The sequence below is a fragment of the Carassius carassius genome, chromosome 8 (genome assembly GCF_963082965.1).
Source record: "Carassius carassius chromosome 8, fCarCar2.1, whole genome shotgun sequence".
NCBI classification, from domain to species: Eukaryota; Metazoa; Chordata; class Actinopteri; order Cypriniformes; family Cyprinidae; genus Carassius; species Carassius carassius.
In genome coordinates this window covers 23,125,724-23,141,575 of record NC_081762.1, presented here as the reverse complement: position 1 = coordinate 23,141,575, position 15,852 = coordinate 23,125,724, and the positions used below count along the sequence as shown (strand labels likewise).

Genomic DNA, 15,852 nt, shown 5'->3' with positions numbered 1-15,852 from the left:
TTCTTTTAATAAGCTAATTTAAAGGGTGTACTGTACAGTAAATGAAAAGCCAATCAAATACACAATAATAAACCATTGTTTTTATCAAAAGTAAATCATGACACCATATAAAATATTAAAAAGGTGTAACAATATATATATTTTAATAAAATAAATGAACACTAATAAAATAAAGTAACAAACTGACTCTTTTTTTCTGACACTTTTTTTCCACGTCATGTTAAAGTTTTCAGACTATGAGACAGACATTCACACTTCCCACAAAGAACTGATTATGGTTATTTTGTATTGCAAACATACTTGACTTGGTACTGCTGCTAATCATTATTCTTTTGTCTATAATATTCTGACTATTGGTGCCCATCTCACACCTAGATTGCCTACACTTTTTCATTTCATCGTTGTTTTGTTTAGGGCATAAGTGCAAGCGTTGTGACACGTTTACATTAATCTACACCCCGCCTCCAGCGGCGAGGGGTGTTGAAAAGTTTGTTAACAGTATACCGTCAATCAGCTTTTTCAAACTTCTTTTTGCCCCGAAACAAAAATCGATATATATCGAAGTAGAACGAAGAATATCGATCAATAACAACACATAGTATTAAACTCCTGAGACCCAGAACAGTTTTAACGATTTTTTTTCCATGTCATTACAAAAAAAAAAGAAAAAAGAATAAATTATGCCATGTCCTCGGTAGAGGACATTGGGACTGACACGAATAAACATACATAGGCAAAAACAATATGTATTTTTTAAATCACCAGTACATTTTTAGTTTTCAGGATTTTTCTTTGTTTGTTTTATTTTTTTTTTTTTTACAAATTTTGTATAAAGATGATTCTCAACTGTTATAACAGATATACCGTTTTTCTTTATGCAAAATGTGAAAATGTCCATAAATGGGTTTTCTTATTAAATACAATGTATCTATAAACTAAATCTAATTTGCATAGTATTCTGTTTTTGGGGCAACATGCAATAAAAAAAGTGTAATAATGGGAGTAATAATTGACAAGATTTTCATAATAATATATAATATTTCATAGGAATATTGAAATATAATTTCCTTCCCTTTGCATTTGTTGTGTCTCCAAAAATGCGAAATAAACATGCTTTTAGTCCCATGTATGAAATCAATGTCCTGTTTCGTAACAGGAAGTCAGATTTTGATTTGAAACCCCGTAACATTTTCCTGAGATGTTGATTTATGATGTAGTAACAAATGCTATGTGTGAAATTGTGGGAAATAAATAATTAAAAAAAAAAAAAAAAATGACACAAAGATAAATTAGCTAGATTTAAATGATAATAACAAAATATTATCATTTTCCATAAGAGTGTCACTAAATTCATTTCAGACATTTTTGAAGACCAGGGAGAGGGAGTGGAAACATCCAAATATTTAGGATCTCTGAAAAGTCCTGAATGTGGTCTGTACAGGACATCCAGTCTTAAAACTCTGGCATGTATAGAAATTCAATAAATATAGTATCTGTGTAGTTTAATAAGTGTTATATACAGCCTGTCATTACCTCTGATTATCACAAAACAAACACAACGTGATCAGGACCGAGATGTTGAGCTTTTTATACAGATCGTTAACGAATGCGTCAGAATAACATATTGATTTGATTATAAAGTGCCATATTTTAATCTTTCCTGCATATTACAAGAAAAAACAACAACTTTGGCTTAGCAACAAGACAAACACAGAGATAATAATACTTTATATTCTTACTGAAGCTCTTTGAGGTAATTTTCACAACTGACAGACGTCTATGATGGCGTCGACTGCATCTGTATGAAAATGAGTTTGAGGTGTGTTTGTTGACACATGGAAGATGAGCACGAGGATTTACAAAATTTCTATTGCAAATAGGAAACTGATTTCTGTATGCTGTGATTGACCATTCATAGTCAAATACTGATTTGGAATTAGATGAGAGTCTTAAACATCGAGGTGAAGACAGTAAATTATCTCAACATAGATTATTAAGTTTGCAAAAAAACCATTAGATTTAATATTCCTTTAAACCTTTAACTTCTTTGAATTGTGAAATCGACTGTGAATGTTGAAATTAAATTCAATAGGTCCTGCAGAATGAAAGCATTCACCTGAAAGTTGTTTAAAAAAAAAATTAGCTGTTAGGATCAATGATGAATATTATTGACTAGTGTTGGATACTCTAGCCTTTGTGAAATTGCAAAGGAGGAAATAACATAGATACAGTCGGCATCTAGTCATAGCTGGGGGCGTGGCGAGGGCGGAGTCGGCGTGGGGGAAAACACTGCGAACATCGTGTGTATTTGAATGACAAAAATGTACATATTGAGCACTCATTCCCAGAGACACGTAGAACAATTCTAGTCTCTTTTAACTTTAATATTCATATACACTAGTCCATATCGATATTTGATATATTTTACAGCCCTAATGTAGATGTATTCATTCAAAAATAGCCAAAATCCTTGACGTTCTGCTTTATACAGCAAGTTCTATTTTTGACTGGATTCCGCGATTCAATCGTTTCGCAAACACAGACAGGGTGAATTTATGAACGAAAGTGTAAAAGTTCTGACACAAAACTAAGTTGTTACGTGTCCACACGCTTTTTTAAGTGGGTTTATGTTCGACACTAGGCTAACATTACATAGTTTTGCTTCAGGTAGAATGATAAGGCTAATTATATATGCATGCCACTTTCTGAAACAACCTTACACAGTTTTAATAACGTTAATAATGAACACGATGTTAATATAACCTGCCTGTGATGAATGCCGACTGCACACATACACATGCTTAGTCTTGGGATTCCACAACTTCCCTTGACCATCCTCACATCTTATTGCTTGTAGCCATTTTGTCATCCTTTCCGGTTCTGTATGTTTATTAGGAAGGATGTAGAACTTCAATTCATAATTTGTTAGTTTATTGGAGGTACAGAAAACGACACAGCAACTCTTCGGCGTGATTGTCCCGTGTATTTCAATTGGCGCCAAGGCAATGTTTTCCCCCACGGGCTAAATTTACATCAGGTGACGGGGCGTTCCCGGGGGCGTTCCCAGACCAACCGTCTGTATCTATGGGATTTACCGGTATTTTTACTTTATGCATCTACACTGAAAAAAAAAGTTAACCTAAAAATGTGCTTCATAACGTAACATCAAAATTAATTGATTTTTATTAAAGTTAGAAAACTTACATGATAGTGAATAAATTAAATGTAAGTGTTTGATCAGACACAAATAGCTCACGAAGGTAACAACAACATACATCTTAGTAGTGTATAATAGATTTTACTGTAGTTTTAAAATTATTTTTATCACACATTTTGGTAATTTGCAGCCATCCTGTTTTGAGGCAGTGCTCCAGCCTGGCCCTGCATTTAGCATATTTTGCATCAGCCACAAACAAATTCAGAGACACACCCTTTTAAAACAGTAACATTATCAAATCTATCAATCTAAGCCATTAAAGGAATTATTGTCGGGATTCAGTCATTTTTGTGAGGGCGTTATTTATTAATTTCTTTTTATTACAGTTTCCTGACTATCCTGTTATGTGTATTTTTTGACCAAATTGCTTGTTTGTGTTTTCAGTTGCAATGTAATGCTAATTCACAGCAAGAAAACTACAGTTGGGACAAAATCTTTTTAATAAGCTTTGTTGACTTAATAACATACGGACACTAAAGTTGCACTACAACAAAAATGACAAACATGTTCTTACTACAACAGAAAACTGTAGTATTTGTGCTCTTGTGTGGTAGAAACAGGGAAATTCTGTCATCTTTACAAATGAAGAGGTTTTAAAGAACGTTGAGGTTTAAACATCATTAACCGCTTTTCCACTGTCCGGTCGAATGGGTCTAACAGTAAGGAATGGTTACAGTTAGACTTCCATTTGAGCCGAACTGTGTTGGTAGAATGAGTGTAGTGATGGATGGCCGCTCAGGCGATCTGGCTGCTAGTTTCTCTTTGCAGCTGGCCAAGCACACTATTTGAGTGAAGAAAAGGAAATATGTGATCATCCTTCACAACAAGGCCGATTTCCATCTTGTACCGCATGTAAACAGTTGCATTACCAAGCCAATGACTGACACATTTGTAATGGGAGCTCTATTGTCAGGCCCACAGTGGAAAATAAACCATATATAAACCGGCTTGGCCAGATTGGTATGGAATTAAATGGTTAAGTAACGGGTAAAAAAAAAAAGTGCATACTGACTTGAATGAAAAATTCAGACAAAATATGAAGAGTTCATTTGAAAATTGTTTATATATATATATATATATGTTAAAAGTTTGTTTCTCAGCGAAAGCAGATAACTCCACATTTCATGTTTCAGTTAAACAAAAATGTAGATGCCTGACAAACGTTGTTGTGATCATAAATGTATGGATGGTATTATATTATACGTAATACACCGAGCTTTTCCCTCACCATTGTAACGTGCTGCTTTTGCAAGGTATCATGAAAACGTTTCAGCTTTTATTTTCCTTGCACCGAAGAAGAGATCACGTTCATCAAGTTTGTCAAAATCATCCATCCTCGATTACATTTAGTCAGTTTTGACGAAACTCCTCTCAGCTAGTGTGTCTTTTCAACATGACTGACCTACTGCCTTATCACCTGACATGAATACAGTGCGCTTATTTGCTAAAATGGACTTATCGTCTTCTATTCACAAACGACAAGGGTGCTTGTCGGCTTCTGTAGTAAAACATGAACTTGCAATGCCTTGAAAGTGGACAATACTGTTGTACAGACAAAATGTGTTTAGGTTTCAGGTGGACAATAATGCACAGCAAGTGGCGTTTATCAATTTTTGCTAACGAACTCTTCATATCTTGCTGTGTTGCACAGAAAAAAAAAAGAGTCTTAGATGTTTGAAATGACACGAGGGTGAACAAATTATAAAAAAAATTTAATATTGGATGAACTGTTGCTGTGAGAGTATGAAGCCATTCATTCTCTCCAGGCTCAAATGCTTTGGCAGTGTTCGGCCCGCACATTGACAATTCTGAATCATTTTGAAGCAACAATACAGTTATTACATACTGATTACAAAGACATACATTTTTACCTAATGTGCACTGATAAATTGTGCACAATAAACCTAGAAATGTGTATTAAGAAAGTAAATAGTGTTAATTCTGATTTCATTAACCCAATTAAAATGTGATCTAAACACCGTCCCCAGCACCACTCTCATTGTTTCGCTGCATTTCCAGATAATTTTGGGCCGTGGTTCTTCCGTGTTGCTCCTTCAGGTGACGGCGTAGAGCAGGCTTGTGGGCAAAGCTGACGTGGCAGTACGCGCACACATGTGGGCGCTCTCCACTGTGCAGGTTCATGTGGTCGCACAGTGTTGACTTTTGAGTGAAGGTCTTGTGGCACAGGGGGCAGCAGTGGAGCTTGGATACTCCACGGTGGACGATCATGTGGCGATTGAGGTTACTGGAGTGGCTGAAGTGCTTCCCGCAGCATGGACACACGTACAGCCGGTGTGTTGACAGGGAATGCATGGCTAAATCCTGAGTTGAGGAAAATGCTAATCCGCACTGCTCACACACCACTGGTCCAGCTACGCAGGATGTGGATCCCACCACTGCCACAGACTCGTCAGCAGCTCCATGTTCATTTGTATGTGTCCCGACTCCCATTCCCTGTTCCCCGCTGGAAGCTTCCACACCAAAGTGTGCAGGACCTCCATCAGAGCCAATCTCTTCTCCGTGTCCCTCTCCAGGCCTGTACTCAATGCTGACGGTACCGTCTGTGAGATGCTGATTGGACAGGTAATCAGCCCCAAAGTCTGCTCCAAAATTGCCCATTATCTCATCAGGGGTTGGGAACCGCCAAGCCTCCTGATAGTTACCCATGAGCTTGCGATCTTTGAAAGTGTACCGCTTCCTGTGTTTGAAGCCTCTTCCTCTGCCTCCCCTTTGCTCTCCGTGCCGTCGTCTCCACATGCGACCCGCTCCTCTGATGCCGTTACCTTTGGCTCGCCCTTCCATATTGGGCTCCTCTATACCTGCGTCCAGCTGACCGTGATCATCCAACATAACAACAGCTTCTCTGTCTTCCTCCTCAGCACCAGAGGTCTTCTCTGGGTCTTGATGTTCATCATTGATCTGCACCTGAAAGACATCACTCTCAGGCCCGTCCTCTCCCTCGAAATGACCAGATGCATCTGATCCTTTAACCTGTTAGGGTGAAAACATAAATTAGTAATAGTAAACCACAACTGAGCAAACTATCACTACAAAATAAGTGCTGATGTGACCATCTTTGATTTAGGACCGCCAGCAATATGCAGTAATATAGCAACCATGTTTTATTTTGCTGGCAAATATCACATCTTTTTGCAGTTTTTAATATAGCTATTCAAGATGCTCATTTCACAAATTCAGACCCTTCTCCCTTGTCTCAAAACTTACAATTGTGATACCAAAATGAAATATTTGAATGGTGTCCTTTTATAAACTTCAGGTGCAAAAACGGTTCGCTTGAGAGTTTGAATGCTAATAATAATTAACGTTACATCTTTTGGCACTGTTAGCATATGCAGCAAATCCGAGAGATATTTACATGGCGTATGGTCAAATCTCTGTCATCTTTGTGAGAGATGTTGGAGAGTTCTGCATCAGCAGCCTGGAGCTCCTTTCCTGAACTGTGAGGATGCAGTGACGCCGTATCCGAAGGGGACGAAATGGATCCCAATGAATGGGTACTTCCACTGACAATCACTAGCATAGACTGAGGGTCTTCTGATTTCACAGTCTGGACATTTAATGGGAGAAACAGAGAGAGAAGGAAAAACAATGCATAATTTTACTAAAATTAATTAATCAGCATAGGCTGTCAAACCCCAACAAATACCAAAAGAGCCATAGTCACAAAACAATATAATTGCTTTTGTGACAATTGGAGACAATTTGAAATGCAAATCTCTAGTCACATGGACCCCTTTTATGGAGTTTTACAGTGTTGTCTACTAGTCTTTTTTGGAGCATGATATTGTGCTTCGTTAAGATTTTTAAAAAGCATTCTGTCTGTCAGAAGCCCCTTTCACACTGCACGTTGGACCCAGAAATTTGCCGGGTCGCCTTCTGTGTGAACGCAAACATTGATTGATCCCGGGTCGGGGACCTAGTAACAATGTTGGGTTCAGTCCCAGAACGAGCGCTGTGTGAACAAAAGCCAGAACTAATGCTGTAAAGGGTGTGTCGCAGTGATGACGCATGTTATCGTCTCTTTTACCGGGTATTTTGAAGGCAGATCAATCATCGTGACAAAAAAAAAAAAAACTGTAATGAAGAGAGATCAGTTATCTCCTCACTATCCACGCTGATGCTGAGATCGTTTGCCAGCTTAAGTGAAAGTTAACGTGCCTAGCGTTTTCAAATCGTACATTACACGTCACGCCCTGATGTCACATGTCTTTACGTGTTGTGTGTGAACGCACGCACATATTCCAGGTAATCACTGGCAGTGGGAAAGGGGCAAAATCTAGCGACCCGGGAACAATTGCCGGGACACATTACCCGTGTATTTGCCAGAATAGCAGTGTGAAAGGGTCTAGAGAGAACAGTAGCTGTAGTGGGCCTTTGAAGATAATCTACAATGATAATCAGCCTAAGAGGACTCCTGATCTCAGTGCACTAGCTCCCAGCTGTGACTAGAATCAAATTATAAGGCTTTGATGCTGGCTTTCTGGCCTGCCACTTGAACTGCACTTCCCTGCATCAATCCACACATACAAGCGTATACCTTGTTGTTGCTTCAAATTAGCCAGGTTTCCATCCTAAGTTGCGAATTTAACTTGTGAGCAAAATTGGAATATCACAAAAGTTTTAGGAATATGCACAGTTTCCATCCAACGAGTCAGAGAGAATATGCTTGTGGAGGTCAAAATCAGCTGTTTGGGAATGCAGTAGGGGTTGAACGACTAGCGATTTTTTAAAGTTGACTTTTATGTGATGAAAGTCGCGTAGAAGTCGACTAGTCGCTGATGAAGTCATTAATGAACATAAGCTTGGAGCTGTAAAAAAAAAAAAACCTTGTGCACAGCTATGGCATATGACACAGCGCTGCCCACATGGTTATTGCTTCTATAACAGCTCATTTTTATCAGTTCTTTTGTCTTTGGGTCGTGTTATTTCTCACAGATTTCTGCTCATTCTAAATCAGATGCAGATAAAGTAGCACACAGTACAGATTACATTCAAATGAATGCATTAGTGAGAGCGATTGTGTGTGTGAATTTACTCTACCTTGCAGAGTCTCTCTACTAGTGAAGCTGTGGGATTTAGTTATTAAGAAATAAATTATAGAACTTTTCAGTTTCTAAGCTATTTTGTTGAGAAATCACAGAACAGCGTCGACAGTACATTTCCGCGCTGAATGCTTCTGTGCGCGAGCGATCTGCGCGTGATGTACGAACTACTGTCTGTAGTATATGTGTGTGTGTTACAGTGCAGCAGCGCATTAGATTAGAACAGCGATGTACTTACCTGTACAATAAGCGGTTTAGAATGTGCATTCTGCCATTCAATTTCGAGCATCCAGTAATAAAATCACACATGCATGTGGAGTGCTTTCATAGTATGTATGTATTTGCTATTTTAACTGTTTGGAAATGGAGCGTAAATGAAGAAGTCCTTCAAAGATTTATCCTGCTGCGCCCTCTATAGGACCTGCGACTAGTCGATGTCAAGCTTAAAGCGTCATGGCAGGGCATTGTAGTCGACTAATCGATTAGTCGGTGCAACCCCTAGAATGCAGTCATGGTAGTCCATTCAGGGAGACAATTATCGGTCTTGTCTTTGCTCGGGCACTTCAGAATGACCATAACATTTCAGATGCTGTTCAACAAAATCTGTCCGCTGGTTAGTCACTTATGCCTTCCCATAGCACAAAGTTACATTACTTTTTTGAACACTCAAAGTCAAAAGCCCTCCAAGCGAGCATAAAAAGGTTTTTGAGAATTAAGGGATTTCTTTTCAAAATATGGCATTTCCATCATTAGTTTCTGATGCGATACTTCCGAATTTGCACAGAAAGAGGGTGTTGGAATCATAGCTAATGAGGCACAAAGTTGCTTTCCCAAACCTTCACCCTCCTTGCTCTTCTTTAGTTGAATGAGCTGTCAACCTCCACCCAAACTGCTGAGACCAGGGGTGGCCAGCCTTGGTCCCCTACAGTTCTGCAATGTTTTGCAGAAAACTCTAAATCAAACACACCTGAACAAGATAATCAGGATCAAAGGGTTACAACGTCTGCATTCCACTTAGCATTTAGGCACACATTCGCAAACTTCCCCAAGCACTTCCCCGCGGTTTTGACCGAGGGAGTTAGTCTACTTCATTTGCACATTTCCGGCAACTCCATAGACCACAATGCAACATGATTGTGACATCACTGCACATGTTTGACAAGTGTTTGAGGCTTGGATACTCACAATGGGGCTGCGACTGCGGGGCTGCATGTACTGACTCAGGGCTCCTCTGCATTTCTCCACCACATGCTCCATCTGCAGGTAGCTGGCTGCAGTCAGGTAGTTCACGATCTCTTTGGCACTGAACTGCAGCATCCCTGTGTAACAGGACTGGAGGAGCTCAAACACCACCGCTGAGCTGTGCAACATCGACACCTGCTGGATAGACAAAGTATTTGTTGACAATCGAAGCCAACAAATGGTTTTCCAAATTAAAGGTGCAGTGAAATGGAAGTAGCAACAGATCTTCCGTGTTGTGCTGAACTGATTATTGAAGAAAGAAGGAAAAGAACAAACTAAGGGTGGGGCCTTGGCTTTATTCACTGATTGCTGATTGGATAGAGGCAAATCTAAATATGAGCTTTCACTCGATCGTAACAAAGGGGCAGAGTTTAAGTAAACAAAATGATTGGAGAGGTCCAACATATGTCATCAGAGAGAAGTCTGTTGCTTCACAGGAAGACGGAGTTAGGACATTTTGATTCAAAATGATCATATTTGTTTTCTTTATTTTCTAAAAGCACCACATAGTGTAAATTCCTCTGTTCATAAACAAGGCACAGCACATGCATGTTCTTCGTCAGCAGCGTTGTGGTCCTCTCCATAATGACGGAGAATGGGACAAGGAGGAGAAGAATTGTTAAAGTCTTTATTTTTGTTTTCTTTGTGCACAAAAAAATATTCTCATAGTTTCGTAAAATTACGGTTATATCTACAACCTAACCTGATGTGACATACAGCCAAGTATTATGACCCATACTCAGAATTCGTGCTCTGCATTTAACCCATCCAAAGTGCACACACACAGCAGTGAACACACACACACCCACACACACACACCCAGAGCAGCAGGGTTCGGTGCCTTGCTCAAGGGCACCTCAGTTGTGGTATTTCCGGCCCAAGACTCGAACCCAGAACTTTAGGGTTAGGAGTCAAACTCTCTAAACACTAGGCCACGACCTGTCTATCTACTTTTTTTTAGATCTATACATTTAGTTTTTACAGCTATGTGAACTTGTCCAAAATACAAAAAAATTTTTTTTTAATAAAGTTATTGTTATGCATCTCTTTGGCCAAGCATTCAAATAATGCATCTCATAATCTTGCAGTTATATCTGATCAAATGCACTTCTATTCTTTAGCTTGAGTTAAATCAATTATACTTGGTTGGAACAGCAGCTATGCTAATTATGTCTCTATTCGTTTCTGTTTCTGCCACGAGCTTCAGTCTGGATCCAGAACACCTGAGAAGAGACGATGCCGACCTCTCAGAGGACCTCAGATGATGCTAACCCTGAAACAACACACAGAACTAACACATTTTGCTATAAAAGTTTGATTGCAACATATAATAATTGCTGTTAAAAGTGTAAATCGTTAGTTTGATTAAGTCTTTAATTTATTTTTTTCAATTGATTGACAATGAACAACAATTGACAACATTTTCTGTAAAGCTGCTTTGCAACGATTTGTATCGTGAAAAGCACTATACAAACTTTAATTATTTCATACATGACATAGTCGTGAGATGCATAAGAAATCTTTAGATGCATGTAATAAACCATTATCCATATAAACAATACAAGACAATACTTTATTCAACTTTTTCTGATAAGAAGTGCAAGCATTTGATAGTTTCTGTCCAGTCGGCTTGTTTGATCTCATTTAACCACAGCTGCTGTCAGTTTTTTGTCTGGCAGTGGCAGCTGGTATACAATAAAATTTCTAATTGGAGCATGTATTTACGTCGATTCTGGCACCCAACATCACAACAAGACGATATCTTAACCTCTTTATGTAGCAGAGCCTGTGCTGGTTTAAATGGGCCGCCTCCAGCTAGCGCTGTGACATAATTGTAACGTCGGCCCTAAAAGGGTCTACTGAACCAAAGTCTTTCAGGACATTTTATTTTCAAAATTGAGTGTTTCCTTAAATGGATGGTGGACAGAAAGAATGGAATTCCAGACTTGCTTGGAATGCACAACTACATTGTACAATAAACTGTCTGTCTTTTTCAATGTATGCATAAAGTCTAGTTTATGAACCACTACAATTTATTATTTTAACACATTTTAGGATATGATAATCTGAAATCACTTCACAGAGATAATAACAAATGAAAAGTTTAGTGTTATTTCTTCAGGGAGTTTGTGACACTATTTTATTAGATTTCATCAAATGGTTTGCTTCTGACGGCACGAGAAGCCCCTCACCTGTAGCTCTGCTGAGGGGTTCAGGAGAAACTGGTCCCTGAGAAACGCAGAGCAAGCAGCCAACACGACCTTGTGACCCCTGAACATGCGCCTGCCTCCCGCCACGATGGTGACGTCACAGAAGTGCTGCTGTGTCCGCAGGAAGTTCATGTTACTCAGGGCGGTGTCTCCATGAGCAGGCAAACGGAAACTCACCACATCCATGTTTCTACTACAGCTAAAAAATAAAAAAAACATACAAAAAAGATTTTATATAAATAAATAAATATATATATATATATATATATATATATATATATATATATATATATATATATATATATATATATATATATAGAGAGAGAGAGAGAGAGAGAGAGAGAGAGTTTGTTATTCTTCATAATTTAAAGGATTTCTGAACAGTTACAATCTTTCAGTTATTTTTATTTATGGAAATGACATATATACGAAAACACAGAAACAATGTCCATGAATATTCTCATACCGACATAAATTCACAGTTAGAAGAGATGAGAGGCACAAGGGTCCATTACAGGAGTTGTGTGTGATCGTTATCAAGGCTTGTTTACATCAGTGTTGAGCTAAAGTAACGCTAGCTCGCACTGTAGCGTCTTTTGTTTCACACACTGCCCTCAATACAATACAAACACTTCACTTATATGATAAACATGAACTTACTTGAGTGATTTGGTGAGGAGAAATCAGTAATCCTAAAATAAAACAATACGAACTTATTACATTTATGATGTCTAGAGATCAGTCCAGCTCCACATCACTGCACGAGCGCAAACACCAAACCAAAACACTCTTTGCACCGATCTGTTCACATTAGTCTGCTGTCTCTGTGTGTCTGATCTCGGTCATTCCTACAAAACATTTTCTCTTGTGCTGCTCCTTGTGTTTTTAAACAATTACAGCAAAAATTCGTAGAGTGAAATGAAGTAAGAAAAGTTAACAGGAAATTTAGAATCTGAAAGATGATTTTCAAAATAAAAGTCCCGCCTGAATAACATCTAGTTCTCAAGCGCCACTCGCCTGTTTGTTTACTCAAAACAGTTTCTTGTTAAACGCAGTTATTAAAAAAAATGAAATGATGCGGACTGATTCTTCCACAAAAACATATAATGTTACCATCGATAAATTATGACTCCACATGAGGCTTACTTAAAATCAGTAATGGAGAAAATCTTTGTTCGTTTGCATTTCATTCCTTAGTTTGATCATTTATAGATTTTGTAATTTTAAATATAAATTGAGTTTAAAAGTCTTTAGTGTCAAAAACCCATTAATATTATATTATTAAATAATAATAATAACCATTATTATTATTATTATTTTTTTACATGATAATTGGCATCCAGTAGATAACCACGTGGAGGCGCTATGAATTCAGGATGGACCTCCAATAAAATAAATAATTTGCAAACCGACACAGAGACATAAATAAATAAATAATAAAGTGAATATAACATGAAAAAGATTAAACATGCCGAACCCCCAACTCAAGTAAGGCCTACTGACTCTCGTATTCATTGTAACAGTCATTTCCTAGTGCTTTGGCGGTTAACAAATAATTTAAAACTAGATCAAATCCGAAACTGAAAATATTGTAACTCGAATACGCTTAGCCTACTGTTTGCCCTCACAAAGGCCTGGAATCTCACAACATGTTAATATAATAGTTGATATAATTGATTACACTTATGTTATTACATGAAACAACACCGTTTGATTGAAGACTAGACCTACACTGATCAGCCACAACATTAAAACCACCTGCCTAATATTTAGTAGGTTCTTCTCATGCAGCCAAAACAGCTCTGATGCATTGAGGCATGGACTTGACAAGAGCTCTGAACATGTCCTGTGGGCTCTGGCTGTCTGGCACCAAGACATTAGCAGAATATACTACAAGTTATGACGTGGGATTGGACTTGGGTCCAGCACTTCTTATAGATGCCAAGTCGAATTGAAATCTGGGAGATTTGGAGGCCATTCGAACTCTCCTGGATGTTTTTTTTTTTTTTTTTTTTTGCAGTGTGGCAGGTGCATTATCCACTGCCTTCAGGGTACAAACACCATTGCCATAAAGAGATCTATGTGTTCTGCAATGATCTTTAGGTAGGGGGTACGTGTCAAAGTAACATCCACATGAATGCAGGACCCAAGGTTTCCCAACAGAACATTGCACACACATCCGCTAGCCTGCCTTCGTCCTCCTGCTGCAAGCATTTGCCCATGTAAACAACACACATGCACCTAGCCATTCACCTGATATAAAAGAAAGTGACCTATCAGACCAGGTAACCTTCTTTTATTCTCCAAGGTCCATTTCTGACACACACAATACGACATTGTAGCCACTTTCAGTGACGGACAGGGGTCAAGTTGTCCTTCTTTGCACCACTTTTGGTAGGTAGGCCTACTAATCAAAATGGCAAGCCTCTGGGGGAAACAAACCCAGAAGACATGCCATTTTAGAGGTGCTCTGACAGGTGCCATTGTAACGATAAAATCAATGTTATTCACTTAACTTGTCAGTGGTTGTGGCTGATCAGCGTAAACCACAGAACCATTTAAACCAACTTGGATCTAATTTTGTCTATGTGTGTTTCAGCCCTATTAATAGCATTTCCATAAGTAAGAAGCGGGACAAGTTGCATTTTATTGGTAGAATTTATTAAACGTGATTTTATCAAGAAACCATCAGTTACAGTGGTTGAAATGTCTTTTCAAATGTATTAAATGACACCTCAATCATCAAAAAAACAAACAATACCTAGATCATGAGCAATAGTCTCAATGTGGTTTTCATCAGAATTATAGACGTTTGAGACTGATAAGGACTGATAGACTACTAAAGACAATGGATGTCTCACAAACTATTCCCTTGAGATCATGGGCGAGTACTGAATACTTCTGAATGAGCACAGTGATCAGAAATGCAACTGTAATGTAGAGGCATATAGTCTCTTAATCAAACGAGACCAGAGAGAAGGTTAAACGGGATTTAAAACACTGTCAGGATCAAGTCCAAAAATACAATTAATGTTGATACTCTGCAATTTAACACACTTGAACCCAAGTGCACTCTGGAAATACAACGATGCGGTTCATAATCTAGAGTAACGAAAGCCATATTCATAAAGCCCTGTGATGGAAGAATGTGATCAGTAACTTCACTTTGATGGATCAATAACTCAACCAAAAAGTGCTAAATCTATGTTGTTGTAAACTACACTGTACAGTACATGGTTGCAATGACACACAGACACACACAGACACACACACGCACATGTAAAAATCTTACTTTCTTCCCAATGTACAGTTTACACATCAGATTTATACAGGTAAACATCAAACATACAGGATTTCATTATCAGAGTTCTGTTTCCATCCAGCAATTTTAAATCCAAGTTGAACTGCATGTTCTCTTGATCTTTGCACACAAAGAAAATCAATAAAATATGGCCCTTATGAATTTGATGAAACTCTCAGATGCTGTCTGCCGTTGAGATGTGTCCAATATTACTGCAGCTTGCATTAACACTTGCAGAGGACTATAAAACACACATATAAAGGCATCACAGTCTACATTCTTTGTCAACTTTAAACCAAACCGGTGAGCATTCATTTGTAAAGGTAGTAATGAGTTCTAAAGGAAGACCTAAAAGTAATTCATTTTTCAGTGTCCACTCCCAATCCCAAAAACACCTTGCTAAATGTGTCGAAATGAAAAGAAATTGGTGGGTTAAAGGGAAGGCATTTTGAAATGCACCATCATGCAAGTGAACATCAGCTATATGACGTTCTTGAAAGCCACTTGTCTAAATAATTTAGTTAAAAGCAAAAGCCTTCTGAATTGTCAGTGTAGTTTAAGGGAATTCAATTAAAAGTGTGACTCAATTTGACAGGTATTCTGATAGAAGTCTATTTCCGTCTAATGAACTGCCAGTGAATTGGTAACGTTGAAGAGAAGTGCAGTCAAAGAGCGACTTCATGTGTGCCATATCTGTTAGTGTTCATTGATCCTTGAAGAGACATAAAGAAGTTACACTGGAAAAGTGCTGTTCATATTTTTCTGTAAACTCATAAAGAAACAGTGCTCAACACCACTCTCTCCCCCAGTGCGTACCAC

At 38.3% G+C, this 15,852-nt stretch overlaps 1 protein-coding gene across 4 annotated transcripts; it reads right to left on the bottom strand.

The window, feature by feature from the left end:
* Nucleotides 1-4,912: 4,912 nt before the first annotated feature.
* Nucleotides 4,913-12,705, bottom strand: LOC132145575 (zinc finger and BTB domain-containing protein 12-like). 4 transcript variants are annotated; one of them, XM_059556698.1, is made up of 5 exons: nucleotides 12,446-12,705; nucleotides 11,715-11,931; nucleotides 9,466-9,660; nucleotides 6,594-6,785; nucleotides 4,913-6,208 (listed from the first exon to the last, which is right to left on the bottom strand). In XM_059556698.1, the coding sequence occupies exons 2-5, from the start codon at nucleotides 11,916-11,918 to the stop codon at nucleotides 5,189-5,191; spliced, it is 1,611 nt and encodes a 536-aa protein (XP_059412681.1). In that variant the 5' UTR covers nucleotides 11,919-11,931; nucleotides 12,446-12,705; the 3' UTR covers nucleotides 4,913-5,188. The 4 variants fall into 4 exon arrangements, with proteins under 4 accessions (XP_059412681.1, XP_059412680.1, XP_059412682.1 ...); XM_059556697.1 differs by having other exon boundaries at nucleotides 12,393-12,704; XM_059556699.1 differs by having other exon boundaries at nucleotides 9,466-9,657; nucleotides 12,393-12,704.
* Between the last annotated feature and the right edge of the window lie 3,147 nt (nucleotides 12,706-15,852).

Excerpts from the sequence above, each read along its gene's own strand:
- LOC132145575 (XM_059556698.1), bottom strand. The coding sequence starts at position 11,918 with ATGGATGTGGTGAGTTTCCGTTTGCCTGCTCATGGAGACACCGCCCTG. Across the intron at positions 9,661-11,714 it reads ACCCCTCAGCAGAGCTACAG|CAGGTGTCGATGTTGCACAG; the intron begins GTGAGGGGCTTC and ends TTGTCTATCCAG. Across the intron at positions 6,786-9,465 it reads CCCGCAGTCGCAGCCCCATT|ACTGTGAAATCAGAAGACCC; the intron begins GTGAGTATCCAA and ends TTAAATGTCCAG.